This window comes from Xiphias gladius, chromosome 12 (assembly GCF_016859285.1).
Source record: "Xiphias gladius isolate SHS-SW01 ecotype Sanya breed wild chromosome 12, ASM1685928v1, whole genome shotgun sequence".
Lineage (NCBI taxonomy): Eukaryota > Metazoa > Chordata > Actinopteri > Istiophoriformes > Xiphiidae > Xiphias > Xiphias gladius.
In genome coordinates this window covers 10,589,694-10,614,168 of record NC_053411.1, presented here as the reverse complement: position 1 = coordinate 10,614,168, position 24,475 = coordinate 10,589,694, and the positions used below count along the sequence as shown (strand labels likewise).

Here is a 24,475-nt window from a genome sequence, read left to right as displayed (position 1 = left end):
TGCGCTAGTGCCAAGGTAGTGATGAAATTAAATAGGCTGTTGTTATTGCACTTGTTCTCGGAGACACTTGACAGTTTCTGTTGTTTTTGTCCTTTTAGTAACAGTCAGTAGATGATGAGCATCAAATGATCAGGCTGAAGTGTTTGTGTTTGGCTGAGCATTCATTGTTATCAAATGCTAAAAGATAAAGAACAGTCCCCATTCGGTGCATTATGTAACTCAGACCCAAACAAAGCTTACTACAGCAATACAGCTCACCCTGATGTGTCAGGCAGATCAGACACTGAGTGCTTTTACTAAAATATTTCCAATTTTTTAAAGACAGTAAAATGCAGCAGCTGTGCGTCCATTTCATTGGACTCTTGCTATTAATATGATTGATTTCGAGTCCGCAGATATGTTACACGCCTGGGCAGAGAGGATACTATCAATATTTGGCACCGTGATCATCCCTCCTAAAGCTCTAAGTGAGTGAATCATAACTACAGATTGGAAACGCAGCCTGGAGCAGCTCAACAGATAACGAGAGCTTGATAAATGAGAGATCAAATTTGTTGGCTGGAGTGATGAAATCCAAATGTCCAGTATGTTGAGGTGTTATCAGGCCCAGGGCAGAAGATTTTACTCTCCGAAAATCCTTTAAAAAAAAAAAAAAAAAATTATCATCTCATTTCAATCATTTCCACTCAAAAAAAACAAAAAAAACAATAGTGTGTGTGTGTAGAGATAATTAGGGGTAGTTAGTTGTCTTTGGTTTGGGCAGAAGCTGAATTATAATTTTTAGGGATTCATATTGTTGAGCCAGCAAGTAAAAAAAGGGAAAAAATGGGTTTTGGAGTGATCTGAAGAGCACCCTTTGAACATTCAAGAAGAAAAACACTTATGGCAGTGTGTCGCATTAACATCGTGTGTGTGTGTGTGTGTGTGTGTATTTTCAGTCTCCACGGCATTCAGCAGTAAGGTCGTGTGGTGATAATGATGATGTGTGTATCCCTAGCTGTCCTTAAACCATGCTGAACGCCTGGAATAGTGGAGTCTTATTGAACAATAATGTGATTAGCAAATTACAATAGACTATTATCAGCATATGAGCACATTTTAAAGTGAAAGAAAAACACAAATAAAGAAATCAAGAAAGTATCAGGCAGCAGAGCAGCTGCATCACAAGGAGAATTAAGCCTGCATAGCCTGCATAGTGGAAAAAAGTACAAGATCAAGGCGTTTCCTCTTGAGATGCCTTGTGGGCAATGACTGCAACAGGCTCTTTGTGTGAGACATTAGGGGTCATAATCGAGTTGGGCTGAACAAGTCCAAATGACCAGGGCCCAATGACCAGAGCAAAAAGGTCAACGGCTCAAGTTTATTGGGTTGCCGTTTGGAAATGCTACTGAACCCTGCAGGCTTTGATCATTTGCAACAAATCACTTCCGACAGATAAACCGATCAGCTGCTATTTGTGGAAGCATAACATTTACTTCAAAGCTGTGAGGTTGTGGGTTCAAGCACCAGTGCATGAGTTAAGAGACCGTTGTTCAACACTTGGTGAAGCCAGACTCCACACTTGTGACGTTATGTGCTTGCCAGCTATTTCAAAAACCCAAAACAAATACTTCTAGGCTTTTTATGACTCCATTCATGTGCCACAAGGGCACAGTCTCACCTGTGTGAACAATATGAAGTCAAAGAAGTCAAAGAATAACGTTCTGCACAGTCTGATCATTCATTATATCAGAACAGTGAATCTCAAGGCAAGCAAAGACATTTACCCTGCAAATGACAAACTTTAGTGTCCTTTATGCTGTCTGTTGCTCTGGCAGACACCACCTGAAGAACCTGTGCTTCTGTAATCTAATCTATTGCTACGCACTTAACAGAATGAGAACCGACTGAAACAAGAGGATAAGAGGGACATGAATAACAATATCATGTCGTGAAAAACGATGATTAGCAGATTGATGGTGGGAAATAATGTTTGCCTGAACAGTAAAATTAATGGTTTTGTGACGTTAGATAAATTAAATTCATCCTCTTGGTCTTGGTCTTGAAGAGGCGAGGCATTCTTAAGGTGTCGTTGTATTTATGTACAATATATGCTAGGAGTGACATTACCTCAGTCAATTGTGTCCAACTTGGCTGGATATTGTTATGTCACTTGATGTATTTGCACAAAAGGTTTTCCACTACATTGTGCAGTTTGAGGCTGAGGTGTGGAAAGACTTACGTGGTTTCATTTTTACATGTGACAGCGCAATGAGAGTTGTTATTTTTATGTGCTGGTCATGTACTGTACTGATACTGGGGTTGTCCAACCCATGAAATTATTGAAGCCTGCATTGCTGATTTTGTTTGTGGTCATTTTGGGGCCGCACGAGTTGTAAACACACTCTGACAAATTCTCATCCCCCAAAGTTGCTATGCAAGCATGGTAGTTGTGCCTATTTAAATATCCAGATTTACCTGATGAATGTAAGGCTAACATTCACTCTATTTCTATCTCTGTTTTGGACTCCAAAAAACTCTGGCTCTGTAGCTGCTAAATGCTCCGCTCTGTTCACCAGCTGGTCACTAACTTTGTTCTAACTGCCGTTTGGTGCTGGGCAAGTAGAACATAATCGGTCTATCAGAGGTTTTGTGCTAAAGATTGCTGCGTGCTGCAACCCAAAACAACGCTTTGGGAGGTAAGGGTGAACCGAAACAGTGAAGTTGCGGGCTGGAAAAACAAAAAACAATGTGCCCAAAGATGCTAAAATGCTCCACAGAGCTGAGGAGGACGGCAGCGTCTTGCGATAATTCTTTGTGGGTGTGTCACTACAAACGACCCCTTTCCCATCACAGTCATTTTATCCATTGTTGGTATTAAAATATTGATTAGTGCAGCTTTAAGTTCCACAGAACAGCCCTGAATTGATTTAGAAGTTCTGACGGTTACTCCCCCCCCCTAAAATGTAAAAACACTCTTAACATTTAACTTGAAGGTATATTCAGTGAGGCTCAAGAATTACTTTTATCTGAACACTCAATAATGTATTTAATGTTTTGTACTGTAATGTTAAATTATTAATGCATTTTGTGGCAGGATTTTCTTGTCTGGCCTTAAAGTGCTGTTGCTTGAAAATAATCCTTTCTCACGATTCCTGAATAATTTATGAAATTTAGTCTGTATTTCTTTATTTCCAACTCATATGAAAGGAACAGCGAGGTCAGTGATGAAGTACCGTAAAGCAGAGGGGAAAAAATGACCTTGAATGAATAATTAAACAGATTGAGTTGTTTGAATTTGTTTTCTGACAAGTATGTATAAGATTGACAAAGTAAAGCAGACAATTTGATTTGCAATTACCAATTATTTATTCAGTAGATGTAATTTTCTTAGACGGGGAGAAAGAGATTTCAGATAATTGAACCAGTGCAGAGAACAGAACTGAATGGCCCTGGATTTTTATAAACTGCCTCCACAGCCTTTGTTCTTTAAACCCATTGTACAGTGGCCAGAATAAGTATGTTAACCCTTTGGAATGACCTGATTTTCTGCAATAATTTGTCGTATAATGTGATCTGATCTTCATCTAAGGCACAAGCCCAGACAAACACAATGTGCCTAAGGTAATAACACACAAACAATTATAATCTTGTTTGTGTCTTTATGAAACACACCCATTAAACATTCACAGTGCTGGTGGAAAAAGTTAATAAACCCTTGGATTTAATAACTGGTCGAAACTCAGTAACTGGCAATAACCTCACTCAACCGGTTCTGGTAGCTGCAGATCAGACCTGCACAACGTTCAGGCGGAATCTCTGACCTTTTTTGCTACAGAACCACTTCAGCTCAGCCATATTATGATATCTGCTGTGAACGGCTGTCTGATGTGATCGAAAGTCTTCTCAGATCTCTTGTTTGCAGGGCATGGTTCACATCAGCAGATGTTTCTTGAGAACAGCAAAGTGTTTGTTTTTTTTTTAAGTCAAAGTAGCTCTAACCAAAACCTCCAGTGTGGTTTTATTGATTTAGACTCCAGGTTTGATAACTCCTGACTCCAGTTGGCTTTAGTTGATGTCATTAGCCTCGGGGCTCACATACTTCTTCCAACCTACACTGAATGTTTGAATGATATATTCAGTATGGACAAGAACAATACAAAGCTTTGTTTATTAGATACAATCGATTGTGTTTTGTTCAGAATTGTAACTTAGATGGAGATCTGACCATATTTTAAGACCAATTAATTGATAAATGCATATAATTCCAAAGGGTTTACTTTCTTTTTCTTGCTACTGTAACTTTCTTGACGTGTGTACTATGCTTACTATTCCTGAATAGTTTTTAAATCTTCTATGGAAAGTCAAAGGCTAGTCTCAAGTCAGTTGGGAAAAGTCCAATGAAGTCTTGTCAAATCACTTCTCACGAGTTCAAGACGTCAGAGCACAAGTCTCACATTAAGTCTCGTGTCAGTCGAGGCGAAGTGTCAAGTCTTGTTCAAAAAAGTCCCAAGTCAAGTTTCAGGATTTTAAGTCTTGAGTCCTCTCAAAAGTCCTTTCTAGACTTGTAAAACCGATCCTCAATTCCAAGAGGGCAACTCCAAATCTATTCACCAGTAAAATGACAATTTATTTGAACATCCTCCTATCAAAGCTACAGTATGCCAGCAGTATTTATTACACAGCTGAGACCAGGTCCCTTCAATGCAGAGGCCTAATATTTAAGGCCACATGCGGCCATGCAAGGTCTCCCTGTTGCCATCTTTTGTTCTGGGATATTACCAGATTTTGGGACTGGGATATTTTTTCTTTCAAGTTTTAAGTCAAGTCTTTAGTGAGTCAAGTTTCAAGTCCTAAATTTGAGTCCTACAAGCCCTCATTTTTGTGACTTAAGACTCACTCAAGTCCAAGGCAGCTCAAGTCTGAAGCGCTGGTAGACAGATGGGAGTCCTGAATTAGACCTGTGCCGTGTGGTGGGCACAGTGGGGGAGATTAAAACTCTGCCCATAACAACTAAACTGCTGTTTCTTTCATTGAAAACATGCACTGCAATTAGGCACAAGCTGTCTGTGGCTTTGCATAGTTCATTAAACTACTGCCACCAGTTTCTCAATGCCATTCACATTAATTTATTTATATCAATATCTGACCACAGAGACAGCCAATTATGCTTTATTTCTCTGTTCTCACCAGCTAATTTTAATGTCTAAATGAGTTTCCAAGTAACACTTCGCTGCACCATATGGTTTCGTTCCAGGTCAGTGAAGTTAATGTCCATAGTGCTAGTGACTGTGTGACAAGTCAATGTGAATCATGTGTCTCTGAGAGCTGGCTGACTATACATCACCATCTTGAAAATAAATGGAACAGGAACAAATCTCTATTAATAGTTCCTCAGTGTGGAAGCTTTTAATTTCAACCTTTTACCATCTGGGTTGTAGAACAATGAAAATAATGTGAAAAATACACTGTTTATCTTCCGAAGCGCTCTTTCAAACAGCCAAGCTGGAGCCCCCATATCCTTTCCTGCAAAGATTTTTTGACTGCGGATACAAACTGAGTCGCTTGAGTCATAAATACTGTAAGCAAATAGATCATGGAACGGTATCAGAAAATGACTTATCAATCAATGCTTTTTTTTTTTAACCATAGTTTCAACAATTACAAGCTTAACAAATGTAATATTTGTGTTTGATTTCACAGGTGTTTGTTGCATCCACCTCCTGTATTCAACAAGAAAAAAAACGAGTGAAAGGTAAGGACTAAAGCACTAGGCACTACAGGTCATTAAGTAAAACTAAATAGTCTGACATGGATTTGCTTTCAATTCTAAATTAATGTTACTCGGTAAACTCTTGTTTAACATGAAATGATAAATAGTTGTACCTTATAAAGTTTCATCTCAGCCTCATCAAACTTTTCTTTTTGCTTTGGTAGCTACAGTGCAAACAGCTAATTTTAAGGTTAAAGCTGGAGTGTGGGACTTTTTACATACAAATTAACGTTACATTCAAACCTTTGCTAAACGACTTCACACGATGCTGATTAACACTATCAGTGCCAGGTAAGTCTCTCTGTGTTTCACAGTATTCTGAGTTTTAAATCTGGTGTCTGTGGCGACATTCCCACGCTGACGCATCGGTAACTGTGTTTTACGTCCACCAGCAGTGATTGGTTTAATATAACTACTAACTCTTAGCATTCAATATTTTATTGGCATGCAGCAATGAAATGTCAAATGACACAAAAGTAACCAAAATTATAAAGTATATTTATTGTTTTTGTTTTTTTTAAAAAAAATACTGTTGGTCAACACATGCAGATGTCTAATATGGCCACCAGAAGGTGTCTGACATTACACAGATGCATAAGTAACAATTTTAAATCTTTAGAAATCTGATTTGATACTTTTAATTTATCGTTCCATAATTTAAAGTCAAAATAAGAAAGTTCTTAATTGAAAAATGTAATCTTTTTATTGTTTACTTTGAGCTATAAATGTGCATTTAAATAATGCACATTTATAATAATGTTATACATAAACAAATGCTTTTTTTAAATACATAAATTCAATCAATTACTATATAAGTCACACTACAGACTCCAGAGCCTAAAAGTTCAAAATGTCACATATTTTGATAACGTGATTGGTGCTAACTGTCTTATAGTGTTTATCAGTCTAGATTAAAATGCTCCATCATAGTTCTGAATGAAAACAAACATCAATTGTAAGGCTGCTTTATATATTATGGTACCAAACTGGTTTACAATTGTACATGGGGGGGAGTCCCATATATGATCCAGCTCTAGAAAACCTGAGCACACACATCAAAGCAGTAGTTAGTTATAAATAATTTACAAGAAAAACAGTATTACATCCTTACTGTACATACATTATGATTTCACGTGTATATTTTAGAATACACAATCCTCATCACCTAAATAGAAATAAAATATATTTACAAATAACAAAATAAAGAGTATGACAGAAAAACAATATATTGACTAAGATGAGTAGCTCTACCCAAAACAATGTTTTTATAATTTCAGTTTCGGTAAAAATGCCCAGGCGCACACAAAATAAGGAATACTAATTGAAAGGATGATATTTTAACCACTTCAGAGTTCAAGTTAAAAAAAAAAAAAAAAATTCAAATACATAATTTTGAAAAATGATGGCCAAGAGTGCCAGACAGTCAATTTTGGAGACATCTGTTGTTCATGAGCAATTTTAAAAAATCCAGAGATAATCAGTGTGTCCTCTCTGTTTTGCTGAATTTATGAACTGTTTTTCCACAGTAAATTTCAGTCTATATAAACTGTGAAGCAGAAAAAACACACAGTAGCAGCATTGAGATTCTGTTCATATGATAAACACAAATCCATTAGTTACACCTAGGCAAACAAGAGTCGCCATGCACAATGTGGAAGTATCATGCAGAGCGATTAGTTAGCCTGCTCTAACTTATATCAACGTACATCTTTTAACAATGAACTAGCCTGAAATGTGCAGTATTCTGAGTAAGACTGGATGAAAAGTTTTCCTTAATTTGAATATAGTGAAAAGAGTTTTGCTCAGCTACTGTTCATGTGGAATTACTGATCACTGAGGAATAAGTGAGTGTGAACTCCTTTTGAGAATAAACAACATCTCTGCTTCCACCCTGCCTCGGTCTCCCAAACAAGGACAAAAACAGCACACTGCATGTTATTAAGGATGGCCCGAGTGAGCTGTGAAATGCCTCTGCTCTGGGGGTTTTTATCAGGGCTGGTGACTCAGCTCAGGACTGGCACATCTTCCTCCAAGTTTGCCCGAGGCTGACATAATGCCATTTAATGAGATGCCCGAGTCCACAAAGAGAGACAAGGATTGAAATGTGGATCCTGATCCTGTGCCAAACTTTTTCAAGGAGGCTCCATCTTGCTGTCGCTTTGTGAATAAGGAAGTCTGACTGAATCTAAAAAAATGGACATTGGGCAGATGACATTTGCTGGGATTAGGGTATATGAAGATTGGCTGAGAGACTTCCAAAAAAAAAAAAAAATCTGCATTCAAAAGATGGATCAGATCTGAGAAGGAATCCCACAGTAAATCTCAGAGGATCCTTCAGGAACAGTCAGGACTGGGAAAAAAAAAACAACCCTCAGAGCCATATTTCTTGCAACCTGTACAGTTTGCTGTGGTGGGCCAGTCTTGGGCAGAAACGTTTTGCAGAGATAAACAGTTCAGTGATGACGGAGTCAATGTGGCGTCCCCTTTCTTCTCAGTTCCAGAGTGTGCAGGCCCTCCTGCCGACCCAGGGCGTGCTGCGTACCAACTTTATGGGCCGTCTCTGTGGCAGTGATGTCAATCTGGGCATACTTGGTGGAGCTCTTTCCTGTCAAGACACATAACCAGATCCTATTTTACCTTTAACTCAGTCATAGAAAGTCTAATATTTGAATATTCATCATTGGTGCGCTCAACACTTCGCCTTTTGGCTTGCTACAACAAAGTTAGCTGCTTGTGGTAGCAAATAGAGCAGAAACAATAAGGATTAATCGATTAAAAAGATTATTTCAACATTTTGGGAAATACACTTATTTGCTTTCTTGCAGCAAGTAAGAAGAGAAGCTTGATACCACTCTGATATCAGTAAAATAAATAATTAAATATGACTATTGACTGTGGGACTATTTCTCAGTCGCGAGCAACTAGCACTAGAATGTGTTGTCTTTACTCCTCAATTTCTGTACAGATTCAAAACGAGATAGAACATGCTAATTAGCTAGCTGCAGTGGTGCTAGCCTGGCTCTGTAGGCGGATTTTGTTACCTTCGAAAAAGAGCCAGACTGTTAAGCTAAGCGTACAGCAATCAGATATGAAAGGTACCAGAGCTAACTCTCGGCAAAAGCAAGTAAGCGTATTTCCAAAAACATCAAACTACTCCTTTATTTTGCAACAATTTTGATAATCAACAAATAGTTTTAAGTAGGTAAAGGTTCTTAGGGCAAAATGGCAAAAATTCACTCCAGCTTCTAAGATGTTAAATTGTTCCGGTTTTCTAAGTCTTCCTTTGAGTATAAGATAACTGTTAATGATAATAATCGTCATTTGCAGCCCAAAGAACAAATTCTGCTCTTTTTAGGAAAATAAAGGAGATTGTTGTCGGAAGCGATAGTAGCTATCTGAATCATTTGATTAAAAAAAAAAAAAATTAAAAAATAATCCTGAATTTTGAGGACTGAAACGTCGAAAAAAAGATGACAACAGAGTTCAGAGTGAGGTGGATCTCTGCCCTCACTGCCAGCTTGATTGGTTGAGGTATGCGACAGAGAGTCACCACACAAAGCAGAAGAATATGCAAATGAGTCATCTGAAGCCTTTAAGATTCCGCTCATGCTCTGTCTTCCATATGCACGTCACTAGCATTACCATAATATGGTGCCCTTCCTCATGTGAAAATCAAATAAGCAAGACATCAGGGTTTAATCCCAGCAGCATATGAATGAATCTCACTAAAATGTACATCATGGTATTGTTGCCGCCTGTTTTGAATTATGTGTTTTACAGTCCCATAAAGTCGTGGAAATCAAAACCAGCTCCTCACTACACACCAACGGTCCCCGGGGGAGGATCCCATTAGAGCCAGTGAATTCACATCTGTGATCTGAATGCCCTGTGACCCCCTTCCAGTGGCTAGATAGGACAGCCCCCACTCCCAGGTGACAGATTAATGAATATTGCTGACATCAGATATTAACCTCTCAATCATGTTTCTAGAGCGACTTTTATTGCGCTCTTGATATTGATATCCCGGTTTATCCCAAGTTGGCTATTTCATAAGTGTGTGCAGAATTTGAACAGAAAATATATTAAATGTATTTCCCATAATGCTGCGCAGATCATAACATAAGCACAAATAAAGCCTTGTCCAAAGTGTGAACAAACCTCTTCTATTTTCATGAATTTCTAATACTGATTAGAAGTGCTCTTGTACGTGAGTCTACAAATCTGTGCAGTGGAGCAGGATCTAATAATAGCATAAAGAGTTTTTTGGGGGTTTTTCTTAACTAGCCAATGAAATACCTAAAATGAACCTGGAGTTTAATTAACAAGTATATTTGACATACTTCATGCAAATTTAGTATTCTGTTCACCATATCCTCATCACCATGGGTTGCCAATTTACTGAGAGGTTTTGTAGATTTCAGTATTTTAATTGGTGTATTTTGTCACAGTATCTTAAATATTTCGGCTGTTGGAAAACCCTTTCACTCTGACAGCCGCCTCAGGGTCACACCTGTCAGTGTAACATCCTCTACTGTAGGCTGTCATATTCTTTAACCGAATATCTCAGTGACTGTCATCCCCTTGACTGCCTCGCATATTAGTCATGGACCGCTTTGCTTTTGAAAGACGCCTTTTAGCATCTAACTTTATGTAGCCTAAACCTTTCCGTCACAGTACCGCGCTGCCCCGATGACAGATGTTCAATTAACATTTTTCTAATTGTTTGGTGTCCCCCTTTAGGACCACTGACTCTGCTAGATTTGTAATGTGTTTTTTTGCTAATTTCTGATTTAATTTGTCGGTTTGTGAGACATATTTGTGAATGAACCTTTCCCCACAAACAAAGAGGATCAGGCAGCTAATGATGAAATCTGGCAATTGCAAACCTCCTCATGAATAGGTGGTCTGCATCAGTCTGTGTAGTTAAGAGAGTTTGGGGAATCCAACTTGGAACAAACCTCACAAGAAAAACTAAAGAGGATTTTAGAACAAGAATACGAAAATGTCCTTGCGTGAGACCCAGTGCTAACATGGGGATGTTTAGCAGGCATAATGTTACCTATACCAAACCCTAACCGTGTGTTAGTTTAGCATGTTAGCATACTAACGTGCTAAACACAAAGTACAGCTGAGGCTGATGAGAATGACATTAGTTTTGCACTTATTTGCTCATAAACCAAAATATTGGACATTTTTTTTCAAATTTTAGGGGAAGTAACGGTTCAAAATATGACGCAATAGTCACAGAAAATAACTACTTGAACACATAAGTTGGGAAACTCTGTTTCAACGACTTACATGAAGTTTAAATCTATAACATGTCCAGATAGACTGAACTGATACCAAATTATCATAATCTATAATTATAAAGTAGTTTATTACTTTACCTGTTAGTTTTCTTGAGTTCTACTGATGCAAAATGATTTTATGAAGCATCCTGTTATAGAAAAGTAAGTGTATCTTTCTCCATGACTGATATTAAACATGGCTGCTGTTTGAATAAGGTAAAATGCGGACGGTTTATACAGGTGTCACCTGGAACAGATGATCGATGCTTTAGAGACAAACTGTTTGGAGACCGGCCCTTTTACTTATCAGAGCTTTTTTCAGATGCATCCTTACTCTGAGCTGGCAGATGTGTGACAGTCCCTCGGTGCCCAGGCACTGGTTCCTGCAGCTCCAGCTCCATGTAGTTGAGCTGCTTCTTGGATGTGGGACTAACAGGAATATTCACATATGTCACACCTTCGCTGCAAGCCCTTTCAGGAAGTGGTGCCTCAGAGGGGAAAATGAACACTGCCCCTGTCAATGCAAAAGCAAAACTGTGTTAATTTAGCTCAGGTGGACTTTTGTTCATTTGCATTTGTGAACAGTTATTTTTATCAACAAAATCCCCTGAGGAGAAAACCCAAAAGTAATTATCCTATTGACAGGATATGTCTGCGTAGCCACAGCCTGTTAGGTTACACTATCTCTCCAGCGTCATCTTAAAACTATTGAAAACACATAAAAGAACGATAATGTTGCATTTAATAACTATTCCTTCATTACAGTGAACATAGCCAGGTATTTTTCCCATTCCCCGTATTTTGAATGTCTGTTTTTTTACACTAGCTGTGTTCCTTGTAATAAAAAAAAAAAAAGTCACCTTAATGCAACATTATGGCTCTTATATGCATTTCTAATAGTTTGCGGACAACACTGGGGCTCTATGGCACAAGGGAATAAGCTGTACCATGCTGTGGCTACACAGACAATACGTAGAATCAATTCGTTCTTGACTTTTGTCTTTTTAATGGGATTTGTCGATAATATTGAAAATATTAAAAAAAATAAATCAATAAAAACCTCTTAGACTAACACTTATCTGAAACAGGATTTGTTTTTGTCATTATGACCTCAATTAAAAGATGAAGAGTTTACGGATAAGGCTGGTGCTATTTTAACACTTTGTCATTATAACCGTAATCAAAAGCTAGAAGATTTCCCCTCCAGGCTGAGCAACACCTGAAGCTCATGTTAATTAGAGTCATTCGGAAATACAGACAACTGCAATAAAGGGACAATATTCTGTTTCAACATGAAAGCACAGAAGCAGATAGGGGATCAGCAGTAACACTGGGACACAGTGTATCTCAGAGAATTGCCCTTTCCCCCCAGAGGCTAATTGTGCATAATTAGCTGATAGGCCCCACAGATAAATTATGAGATACATTAAAGTCATTTTGTGCTACGTGGTAGTAAAACTCTAACTTATTGCCCTTTTAGTTAAACCATCAAGCTATTTTGTTATTTCTATCGTGCTGCTGTAAAGTGTGTACAGAGATCCATATCTTATGTCATGTTCCTTGAAAACCATTCTGGTGAGCTTACTGACCAAAATGTAAGGTTTTTTCTTCAGCAAACAACCTGGTTTAACGAAAACAAGTTGATAGTTATTTTTCTAGTAAAACTTGAACAGTAGTACTTAAATGTTTGTAAAACGTAATTCAGCAGCCTATCTTGTTTTTTTTTCCAATTTTACAGTTAAAAAAAAAAAAAAAATTTGCAAACAATTCAAAATCCAGATAAGCTCTAGGGCTGTAGTAAAACTAAAGAAAATCCTGGTTGACTGAAATCCTACCTACTCTACAACCAATCGATTGGTCACAGGGAGGAGAAAAAAAATCTGCACATTATCTCTAGATGAGCTGAATTGGCCACAGTCCACTGAGTGCACTCTACCTGGTTGCTTTGTTAGCCTGATTGAATTATAAATAAACATAAAAAGCTAGGATTTTGCAGCATCTTAAATCATTTTAACCTAATTATTTAATACTGAAACGATAACTACCGACTCTGAGCCAACCGGTGTGCACCTGCCCATATTCATATGATTTACGAAAACAGTTGTTGCAATGTACTGACGAACACACTACAGATATGTTTAAAATTAGTAAAACAACTGTTAAAAAGCTTTTACATATGTGCAAAATATACTGAAAAACAGGTGGTTTTAACACCAACCGATGTTGAACACAAGTAGTATCATATTCTGGGGAAAAAGAGGGATTGCTTGAAGAATTTATGCAATTGATCAGACAGTGTAGTCAGCAGAAAAAGGTGTCAGGTAAAACTAACAATAAATGTCACCTAAGCCGTTAGCTTTTCCTGTCAAACACACAAACTATAGCCACAGTGTTGCGTAAAGTGCGTTATCCATGCAATTTATTGTGCATGAGAAATGGTTTCCACTGACAACAGGAAGCCCCTGTCGGGTAAAGCCGACAGGGGCTTCCTGTTGTCCTGTGTGGCTATAAACCTAAAAGCCACCTAGGATAAAGAGGCACAGAGTGGAGTTCACTGCTGGCTGCACAAATGCTGTTAAGCTCACTATCTTGTTCATACAGAGTCTGAGCAACCACATAAAATATGTGCACAGTCGAGCTCAAACATGCCTTGTCCAAAGCTTTTTTTTTTTTTTTTTAAACACCTGCATATACAACACCAGCACAGATAGCTACAACCTTCAATAACAGGGTAAAGTACACTCAAGAATATCTGAGGAATTTGCACAAGTAAAATACTTCTGTTCTCCCCTGTGACTAATGAAAAGCAAGATATACTCAATTTCTCCTGAACAGTTATATACGGTAAGCATTTATTAGTGATGTTACTTGTATACAAAAAGAACTGAGAGACAAGAAAGAGAAATAAACTAACACATGCTTTTTGGGTTTGTCCATTGTTCAAATATTGAATTGGGCAAAGATTAAAATCTGTGTATAAATCAGGAACTCAATGTTAAGGTATTGAAAAAAAAATGACCAGGCATGGTGGTCACACCCTGCCAAAGATGCATTTTACATTTGGTGTTTGGTAAGATTAAACGCTACTACCATATTACTATGGTAAGGGCCGTATATACTCAAAATGAATGCAGATGGTGGACACGCATGCGGCTGTTTTTGGACCACACTGGCAGTCTGCATACATGAGCTCACACGTTTGTCGGCACGTGCAGTCCCTGTAGTCAAAGTCTGGGCCGCATCTGGACTCTCGCAAAAACAAAATTTACGTCGCGTACGTGGAACGTAGTGGCCACACAGGTGTGCAAATATAATATATAGTTTTCCATCAGTAAACCAACGTATTCATTTTGTTTGTATCACTTTTTTTTCTGAGCTGGTTTAAATCATCATTCAGGTCTAATATTCCAGCAATGAGTTCTTCTAGTAGTCAACAAGGATGTCCCAAACATTTTTAACCAGAATCCATTTTGCTTGCCATGACAATACAGTTAAATCTCCTAGCAAGTTTTGTCCTCCTCTTTATGAATGTACACTTAAATCAGTTGAGTTTCGTATCTTACGTGTTTAACGTTACATACTGTGTATACATCATCAGATTTTTGTAATGTTAAAATATTTATCAGCCTCAAAAATCCAGCATCAGTTCAGATCTAATATAAAAACACTCTCACTACCGCTCAAAGCACTGTACATCAGCAAAAACTGACGTAGAGACAATCCAATAAACACAAAGAGCTCAGACTCTTACTGTGATAGTCCTCTTAGGCACCAGCACCTCATAACAAAAACAAACCTGATCTATAGTATAGCAATAAAAAAATTAAAAAAAACCCCACACAGCTGATCTGACCATCCATTTACCTTATTTTGTGCCAGTTACTGCTGAAGTACTGACGTTTGAAGATTAAAGAGAATATCTAGATCCTAGAAGATGTAGCAGTGAAATCTGTTTTCTGTCATGTGTTCGATGACCCCGACAGCAGTCGGAGTGCACCAAGGGAAAAGTTCAGCTGAGGGCATTCACAGCTAGAAACACTAATGAGGTCATCTCTAGAAAAACAGTTGTTATATACACCTCTAGCAGTAAATAAAATGAATTTATTTCTAATAGTACATACACTGTCTTTTGCCAGAATCAGATTGTAAAACTATAAAACACTGCATGATATACATTATTTTAGTTTCAAAAGTCAATGTAAAGATTGTCATGGATTCATACGTATCTGTATAGCTACTGCTGTGTTGTAATTATGTACGTGTGCTATTAATTTTGTTCAGATGCTGGGTAATATCTAACATTTGGGGACAAAAAAGATTTCACCTGGTATTGACTCTTCCTAAATGGCAGCAGCGGTGACCATTCCCAGCAGCTCAGAAGCATGAACCCCAGGGGACACACACACACACACACACACACACAATCAGTGAGAAGCCATTAGACGCCAGCAGACTCTCCGTGGGTGCAGCCTTTGGCAACGTCTAAGAGGCCTGATACCTGATTGATCAGACACTAAGCAGCCCTCGCTGTGGTGTTTTTATAATGGCCGCTATTACAACAGTGGGTTTGCCCACAGCCGTAAGGCTGGGGAACTTTTCAATAATACACTTTGCAAAGGCCCCTAGGGGACATGTTAGAGGCAGTACCTTGCTGATCTTAGTGACCCCAACTCAACAAAATCAAGTGATTTTTTTTTTTTAGGGAAAAATGGGTCCAATGACAGCTGTGTCTTCAGGGTAGGACACCTGGTTAAGCTGGTTTTCCACCTTTCTCAAGTTATTGTAGCACAGAGGTTCTCAAACTTTTTCTGGCATGCCAACTGTTGTATTCAGTAAAAAATGTCAAACCTCTTCTAGAAATGGTATTACCAAATGCCAAAAATTATCCACCATAAGTATTCTCTGTTCTTCCTAGACATTTTTTAAGCCCGTCTTTCTGCCCAGTCGCACCTGCCTACAAAAACGTCACTTGAAAAACACCGTCCTATCCGAGATCCCATCATCCGTGCAAAGAGGCTAGACGCTGTTTAACGATTTGACAGGGACTTCATTTGAATCTGATGCCTTAAATGCCTCTACAAAAGCTGAGAATTTGTGAGAGCAACATGTGAAATCTTTGGTCATCAATTCAAAATGGTGTTTCTGGCTAGTACCGAGAGACACCTCCACTGACGGCCAATTCATTCACGACCAAGTTCTCACCACCGAGCCCAGTTTCTACAAACCAAGCAATTAGGATAAGGCATGAAATGATCCAGCCTGCATCCTCACGTAAACCCGGCCCACCTCCAGCGCGTCCCCGTCCATTAACTGCCTGCTGAAGCAGGATGATGGGAAATTCGACATGGGAGTCGAGCTGTGTGTGTAGGCACATGAACATGACTGATGGGTTTTGTGCCACAGTGTGACAGCTGCTGGGACTTTGTGGAGCAGGTGTGCGTTAGACTGAGGGTATGTTTCTGGGCGTGGGATGCTAAAGTGGCCAAATGTCCCCTGACAACTGTCCTCTCACCTCACATCAGGGCAGGTATCCTGTCACACATCACTGCACTCTCTGTTTGGTTACGTATCTGTGCGTTATCTCTTGACACAATTGGCTCTTATGTAACTCAAGTTTATGGGGTTACATAAAATGCAAATGAAGAAATGAATGTTCACTCTGCAGTGAGCCCTCCACTACATGATGAAAAAGAGAGGTCACTGAACCGAGTCCTTTATTCTAAATTAAATTAATGGCAATACAAATTACAAAGTGCTTTACAGGTCCGTATGTGATTCATCTCTGACAATCAGAAATTTAATAATTTCCACTGTCACCTATGAGTAGCCCCGGCTTGTGCTTTGTTATTGTTATTACATTCAAGTCACCGAGCTAAGATTCAGTTTCTCTTTTCTTTATAACATAACATGTAGATCACTTAACAACACTCAATGCTACTTTGAAGGTATTTCAGAATCCTCAAAGACTCGCTGAGAACCGAGGAAAAATTATTCCATGTGTCGCTCATTTAATACAATTTTTAACCTGATTTCTAAATAGTGACCCCTTTTTTTTTTGGGGGGGGAAGAAATAAAACACCCTGGCCAGAAGTGACACACTGTATGATACAAAAGTGCATGTATAAACAAATTGTTATGTATGAAAATATAAAGCGATGGAAAATAACACATTTTTCGATGTTTCTTCAAACTAATGAAATTCAGCAGCAACTTGGGAAAAAGATAAATGAATAAATCTGGTAATATTCAGTTTTTCTTACTGTCGACAGATCCCATTAGGAAACACTAAAAGTCTCCTTCTGGAATCGTAAAGACTATCTATTTAAATGGATTCTTCCAGCAAGAACTGCTTCTTTTATCCTCTGTGTAACAGACCTCAACTGTTGTTCAACTATTAAAAATACATCAAGGGAGACATTTTGATTCATTAACATGGGCACTGTATCTTATTTTGATTCAGTTATTTTTTATTTATTTATTTCTTTTAATTAAACTATATATTTGTGCCCAATTCTAAAGGATTTACACCTTTGATAGGAGTGAATGGGACTGGAGATGAGAGCCACACACATGCTGGGGAAGTCAGACAGACTTGTGAGATGGGCTAACACATTGTTGTTTTTGGTCTTTACATGGTAATGTTATTAAAACCAAAAATATGTAATATTGCCAGCCTCACTCTTTAAACCTCTAACATTGTCATTGTGAGCATGTTAGCTTGCTGGCAATAGGCACAGAGATGCCTTGAGGTAAATGCTAACTACAGCCTCAGAGAGTTGCTGGCATGGCTTTAGACCCTTAAGTCTTGCTTTATTGTGCACACACAGTGTGGACACAGCATTTTTTGATTCACATCCAGAAATAGTCTTTGAGGATTTTGGAAATAAACGTCAAAACAACAGCAAGTGCAGTTGAACAACCTTCTTGGATTTTGAAAAAAATGACAGGGATTTATCTCTCTGGAAAAAAAAAGATGCTGAATTCTATAACTTGAATGTAATAATAATACATTAAACTCTCATGACCCTCACCACTGTACGTACTATGTAGAGGCAGCCAATTCATGGAAACAGCTTCCTGCCAATGTCACAGTCAACAGCTTCCTGTCAATGTCACAGTCAATTACCCTGGAAAAAGTCAAGTAAACATATGTGTGCGGTGTACGTGTCTGTTCCTAACGTCGCCCTCATGGATGTTATGCCTTGTGCCATTCTGCAATTTCAGACTCTGAATTAGCCTCATTTTATTTATTTATCCATATCAATTCATGCACACCAGGAAACGTGTGATACAGGCGTACGAGTCATCAATTTAATTCACTTTCCGTTAGTGGGTCGTGGTTATTGTGAGAAGCCGGGGTAGTGAACAGCTGAAAACGTGCAGAGCGCTTTAAAAATAAATAAATAAATAAGTAAAATGGTCCATCGAGGAAAAAATTGAATCCATTTGTGCTGCTTGAGACGACAATCAGCATATGTTTGACTGACTTTTTTGAAAACTAAACCAACGAATCTCATTGTGCTGTTTAATGTCATGATGTCAGTCTCACTCACCTTCAGTCTCTTGAAGGAACCTCTGCTGACCACAGCTGCCCATTAACTCGTACTTGCTTTTGTCTTCTGTCTGAAAGACACACAGATAGAATGCACTGTTGATTATAATTTGCAGTGAGTGACTGTCCCCAGCAGATAAAGTTTATTACATAAGAAGTGGGATGAAGACTTTCTCCTCAACAGCTCAGTGGACATGTCAGGAGATTTATAGACGGAGGCTGATATTCAGGATTTACTGAGAGCTCAGGGCTATGTCTTACATGTGGAATCACTGTCTGCAATGCCTCTCAAATTACAGCCCTACAATCTCTGATTCCAGACACCCATTTTAAAGCACATCTATTGTAGTGTGAAAATTAGTGGCGGAGTTCAGCCACATTGCTTTCTGTCTCACTGAGCACACAGAGAGAGACTCCTTGATGGAACCATCATCACGATCAGTAATAAAGAGCTTGCTACATAAAAGTGGATATCTGTAATGACTGGTCAACGCCGCTTTTGGATGCAGTAACCTCAAACAAGCGCCTCTGGTAGCTGCAGATGAGACGTGCACAACGTTCAGGAGGAATTTTGGACCGCAGTTTTTAACCAGTCCACAAAACATTTTCCAAGCACCTTTGCAGAGTGTCAACGTGCTCTTTGGCAAACTTTAGGTGCACAGTGATGGCTTTTTTGGAAAGCACTGGCCTCCTCTGTGGTGTATGCTAGACTCTGAACAGAGATGTTAACCTGCTCCAGTGATTCCTTTAAGCCTTAAGCTGCTCCTTGCTGTTCTTTTTTTTACCCCATTACGCAGTCCCGCGTTGTGCTGGATGCCTGCTTCAAGGGAAAGTCGTCAAATCATCTCCATTTATAGACAGTTTGTCAAACTGTGGACTGACGAATATCTAAACTCTCTGAGGTGACTTTTTTACCCTTCCAGCTTTATACAAATCAAGAATTCTTAATTGTAAGTCTTCTGAGATCTCTTTCTCATAAGGCATGGCTCACATCAGCAGATGCTTCTTGTGAATAGAAAACTCAAAATGTTTGAGTGTTTTCTATAAGTCAAAGTAGCTCTGACCCACACCTCCAACCTGGTTTTATTGATTTGGACTCCAGGTTTGATAACTCCTTACTCCAGTTAGCTTTAGTTGAAGTCATTAGCCTCTGGGTTCACATACTTTTACCAACCTACACTAAATTTTGAATGACATATTCTGTATGGACAAGAACAATACAATGATTTGACTGAAACTAATTACAATAGATTGACTTTGTTCAATAGTGACTTAAATGGGGATCTGACCATATTTTAAGACAAATTCATACAAAAATGCAGGTAACTAATTACGTTTAACCATCCGCAAATGGTATTTCTGTTGATGCCATAACCCTGACGTTTAGTTACATTTTAAAGAGGCACGTCAGCTATGGCGTAACCTTGGTGCCTTTCTCTGTACCCACTGTAGGTACAGCGTAGCTCCTTAATGCAGAGGTATAAATCCAGTTTAAGCTATATGCTAAACTGAGCCTCCTGGGTCTAGCGCCGTACTTAACTCACAGCACTGAAGGTGGTATCAATCTTCTCACCTAACTCTTAGAAGATGAATTAGTGAATTTCCAAAATTTTGACCTATTATTAGAAACTGAAAATAGCTAAAACGACCACTGACATCTAACCAGAAGTCCATGTTCCAGTGTGAAAGTCCACGACTAGTCTTTCACTGGTTATATAGTGATTTACCAGGACAAACATACAAAAATTGAACCAACGCAAGAACTAAATATCATGCAGCAATGTATTTTTATAAAGTTACATTTTTCATTATCTGGGTAAATAAATTACGTACACCTAGATAAAACTAATGAAATCTTGAACAACAGATCTGCAAATACCCTAACTTTCATGAATGAAGGAAAACTGTTTTCGGCATCTATCCTCCAAACACCAGCACAATTCAACAGCACCACAAACTACAGCCTCTAAAATAATCACAAAATTGAATCAGCACCTCCATAAAACAACATTAACTGGCGACTGAGTGTACTGTTGAGGTCATATTGTCCAATTCTACTGTAGTGCTTGTTGACTTCTCTTCTGAATGAACACCTTTGAGAACAATGTGTGTCATCACACAAACACACTGAAGCTAAGATTATGTGGAGGGACTGCATGTGTAATAAATACAGTACACAGCCTAAGAAAAATTACAGACTTTAATGGCTTGTTCCAAATCTCCGACAGGATAATTTACTGGACTGGACTTTTTCAGAACTATAAAATGCTAAGAGAACAAAATTTATGTTGTTCTATTACATATATTACATCTTATGGTTCCAGCATTCATTTCTATAATCCCAATCACTTGTAATTCCCATAATATCAGACGTTTCCCAGAAAGCACAATGAATCACACAGTCAAAATGTGTTAGCAGTTGATATCATAAAACAGAGTTTTTTTTTTAATTGGCCTACCTCAGAGTTCCTCTCCAGTGCCCGACTCTCCATGATCTCATAAGCAGGATCAGCTCTGCGTCTTTCCTCTTTGCTATTAAGCCTTTTGTCTGGTGGGAGAGAAAAATACAGCGTGTTTTAAATGTATGAAACAAAAATTTTGTCTGCCAATTGCCAGTGGAGAAAACAATCCCACTCTGTGAAACAAAGCAGATGAAGTGCACTGGGTATAAATGCATGAATTCCTGCAGATCCAGTGACGAGAACAAATAACTGTGGTATTGTGAGATGATAAATCAATCCACTAACTATTACACATGGGGAAGTAACATCCCACTGCTGCCTGGTGTTGGGATTAAGGGATGTATTAACCATGGATAATACCTGCAATTTTTTGTAATTTATCAGTCTACATATATACTGATAGAAAACATCTACAATAAGATAATATAAGCCAGTATATCAACCTGGCCAATTTATCGGTCTGACTGTAATTTGCACATATATAATTTTTTTAACCAACCAATTTTAAGGGATCCCTATGAAAAATTGTTAAAAAATAAACTAAGAGATTGGAAAACAGCACACTCATAACTCATTCAGATCAACATCTCTTTTTTTTAGTGAATAAAATGCAGCCAATATATATCATGATTAGATTTTTTTGCAGACACTTTCAAATAAATTAGAAGCTGTAACTAATAGCTTTAATTACAGTTAATAAATCATTTACTAATAAGAACTTTGGTTGTGAAAAATACTTGGTAAGAACGGAGTTATAAATGTTAATAATCCATTAATAAATGCTTAATGAGTTATACATTTTGGTTGGGATCCTCTGCAGCCCTTTAACTGGTCTTACAGTCTAATGACTTAACAACCTTGCAACATAAAAGTTGCCCCATTAAGGATTTGTAACTAATCTATAAACCTTTAGTAAATGACTTATTATAAAACCATTAGTTACAACTTATAAACCCTTTATAACTGGGGCCTTATGAGAAAGCGGTATCAAAGTTAGTCATCCTTAAATATCCACCATAGGTCAGTTTGTAGTAGAGCCTAGACATTTCTGATATGATATGCTCTTCAGTAACTTCACCTCCCTGTAGTTCTCAAAGAGCTCAGCAGTAGAATCAACACAACAAAAAGAAACATCACATAATGTGAAGAGAAAACAAGCTGTTGATAAAACAGAAAGAAGCCAGGAGGAAAGTGTGTTTTTTTTTTATTGATGACAAAGAGGAGGAACCGGACAGAATCAAAAAGAAGAGCCATTCCAAAGGACCGAAGAGGAAAAGGACACCAAAGGAATCGTAGAAGCTTTGTTATCAGTTAAGGAGGAAACTGGCGAAGAGGCCTCTTACCTTCACTGGTAACTGAGCGCCCATTCATCGCTTCATATTGACACTGCCCGTCTTCGCTCTGTGATCCATCACTGTGAGCTTGATAGAGCAGTTCCTCATTAACAGCTACTTCATGTTCTTGGCTTTTGTCCAGGTGCAGCCCAGATGCAAAGTTTTGGGAAGCAGAAATGTTCCTGTTATGATACATCTCAGCAGGTACGACCCGGGGAGGAGGGTGGCAGCGCTCTCTCTGACACTTCAAACAGTTTTCATAAATGACAGCTCTTCCGTCTTGCTGTGAATCTTGTAACGGTACACGGGTACCAGTTGGTGCCGATTTGAGCTCATTTCCAAAAGCAGGGCTCATTGACTCATACAAGTTCACTCCGTTTGTCTTTGCTTCTGGTTGCCTATCCGCACTTGGAAAGCCTAGCAGATCAGCTAAGAGACTGGCTAATTTCTCTCTTCCTTTTTTTGGCAGTGGTGAATCCTCATTCATCCTGTGGATGCTTTCAGAGCCAGGAGAAGCGCAGGATTTCTCCAGAATTCTCTTCACTGCCACACTGCATTCAATGGCAGTGCTGGGTCTGGATGTTGATTTGTCAACACTTTGATCTGATGGATTGAAAATATAGTTCTGGAGGCAAGAACCCTTCAACACATTTTGATTTCTGTCCCAAATCAGGTCAGAAAGCTGTGGCTGTGGTTTGTCCAAGCATGCATCAAATCTGTTCGTGCATGAAAAAGAAAATGCATGAACTGTGCAGAACATATCTCAGCTGATTTCACTTACCTGTCATGGCAGCCATCACTGAACCACTTGCAGGGATACACGTTGTCCCCTGTGAAATGATAAAGAAAATATACTAATTAGATTCTTTATGCAAGCGTTTGTGTGTGAAATATGAACAAACAACAGTAAACAAACATCTGGGCCTGGTGTTTAAATATAGAGGAAAAGGCTTTTGCATCTATATCTAATATATATATATATATCATATCATATATCATATATATATGACTACATCCATCACAAAAATCAAGGTCCAGTGTTTTTGATTTTTCTCCTACGATTGACATTTAAGTCTGATGACAACCATGGACGGACAATTATGGTATAATTAAGATAAAATGATCTCCATGAATTTATCAATATATCCCAAAATGTGAAATGACATGTATTTAGCTATGGTTTAATGTTTTGTTTTTTTTGGTTTTTTTTTTTAAACTACAATTACCGTTTTGCAGTTGTATGCCTCCACCAACCAGTCTGTCCAGACTCATAATATATGCAGTGCAGACTTTGAAGGAATTTAACAAAAAGGTATTAAGTGTATTTTATCATAATTAACGTGTGAATTCTTGAATTGTGGCCATAAACGTGATTTCTGAGGGCACAGTGACCTTTGACCTCCAAAATCTAATCAGTTCATCGTTGAATCGCCGTGAAGTTTTGTGCCAAATTTGAAGAGATTCCCTCAAGGTGTTCCCGAGATATTGCGTTCACGAGAATGGGACGGACGGAAAGACGGATCAACAGACAACCCGAAAACATAATGCCTCCGGCCACGGCTGTCGCTGGCGCCGAGGCATAACTTGCTCTTGAACTGCGAGCCAATAAACACAACGGATGGATTGTGTTGCTCAGGCTGCGGTTGATAAATGGACCTCCCACCCTGCTCGTGCCTGATCCATCAGCTTCTGGCCAATAACTCATGTTTAATTTAGTTCACTAAAGACTGACTGAAGGGAACAAAAGAGAACAGATACTTTATCCAGAAACACATAAGAAAAGTAATCAATTGCAATTTGCATTCTTAATTAAATGCACTACCAGCAGGTGGAGCTGTAAGTTAAGAGCATACAATAAAGTGACTGACATGAACAAACCTGGGTGTTCAAATGATAAGGTTTTCCAGAGAAATTCAGATAATATAATCAACATTTAGGAGCTTGTGTGTTTATAACACATGAGCTCCTAAATGTGCAAGAAGATATTTACTGTAAATCATCACAGGCATCAGAGAAAAATACAGAGATATGAAACTGGTAATAATGATAACGCTACATAAAACAGCCTGGCATAAATGACTGGTTTT

The 24,475-nt window shown here is 38.4% G+C and overlaps 1 protein-coding gene and 1 long non-coding RNA gene across 3 annotated transcripts in view; one reads left to right on the top strand and one right to left on the bottom strand.

Moving 5' to 3' along the window:
- The first annotated feature begins 5,680 nt into the window (after nucleotides 1–5,680).
- Nucleotides 5,681–23,258, top strand: LOC120797627. Its single transcript, XR_005708554.1, has 3 exons — nucleotides 5,681–5,734; nucleotides 22,531–22,592; nucleotides 22,858–23,258. It is a non-coding gene; the product is annotated as an uncharacterized LOC120797627 (long non-coding RNA).
- LOC120797618 (protein Dok-7-like) overlaps nucleotides 6,576–24,475 on the bottom strand; it is a 37,770-nt gene continuing 19,870 nt past the window's right edge. For both annotated transcript variants that reach the window (XM_040141438.1, XM_040141439.1), the window contains 6 exons: nucleotides 23,170–23,218; nucleotides 22,398–22,991; nucleotides 21,052–21,140; nucleotides 18,594–18,663; nucleotides 11,375–11,554; nucleotides 6,576–8,357 (listed from right to left, as the gene is read on the bottom strand). In XM_040141438.1, the coding sequence (XP_039997372.1) occupies nucleotides 8,221–8,357; nucleotides 11,375–11,554; nucleotides 18,594–18,663; nucleotides 21,052–21,140; nucleotides 22,398–22,991; nucleotides 23,170–23,218 (1,119 nt within the window). In that variant the 3' untranslated portion in view covers nucleotides 6,576–8,220. The remainder of the gene's footprint in view (nucleotides 8,358–11,374; nucleotides 11,555–18,593; nucleotides 18,664–21,051; nucleotides 21,141–22,397; nucleotides 22,992–23,169; nucleotides 23,219–24,475) is intronic.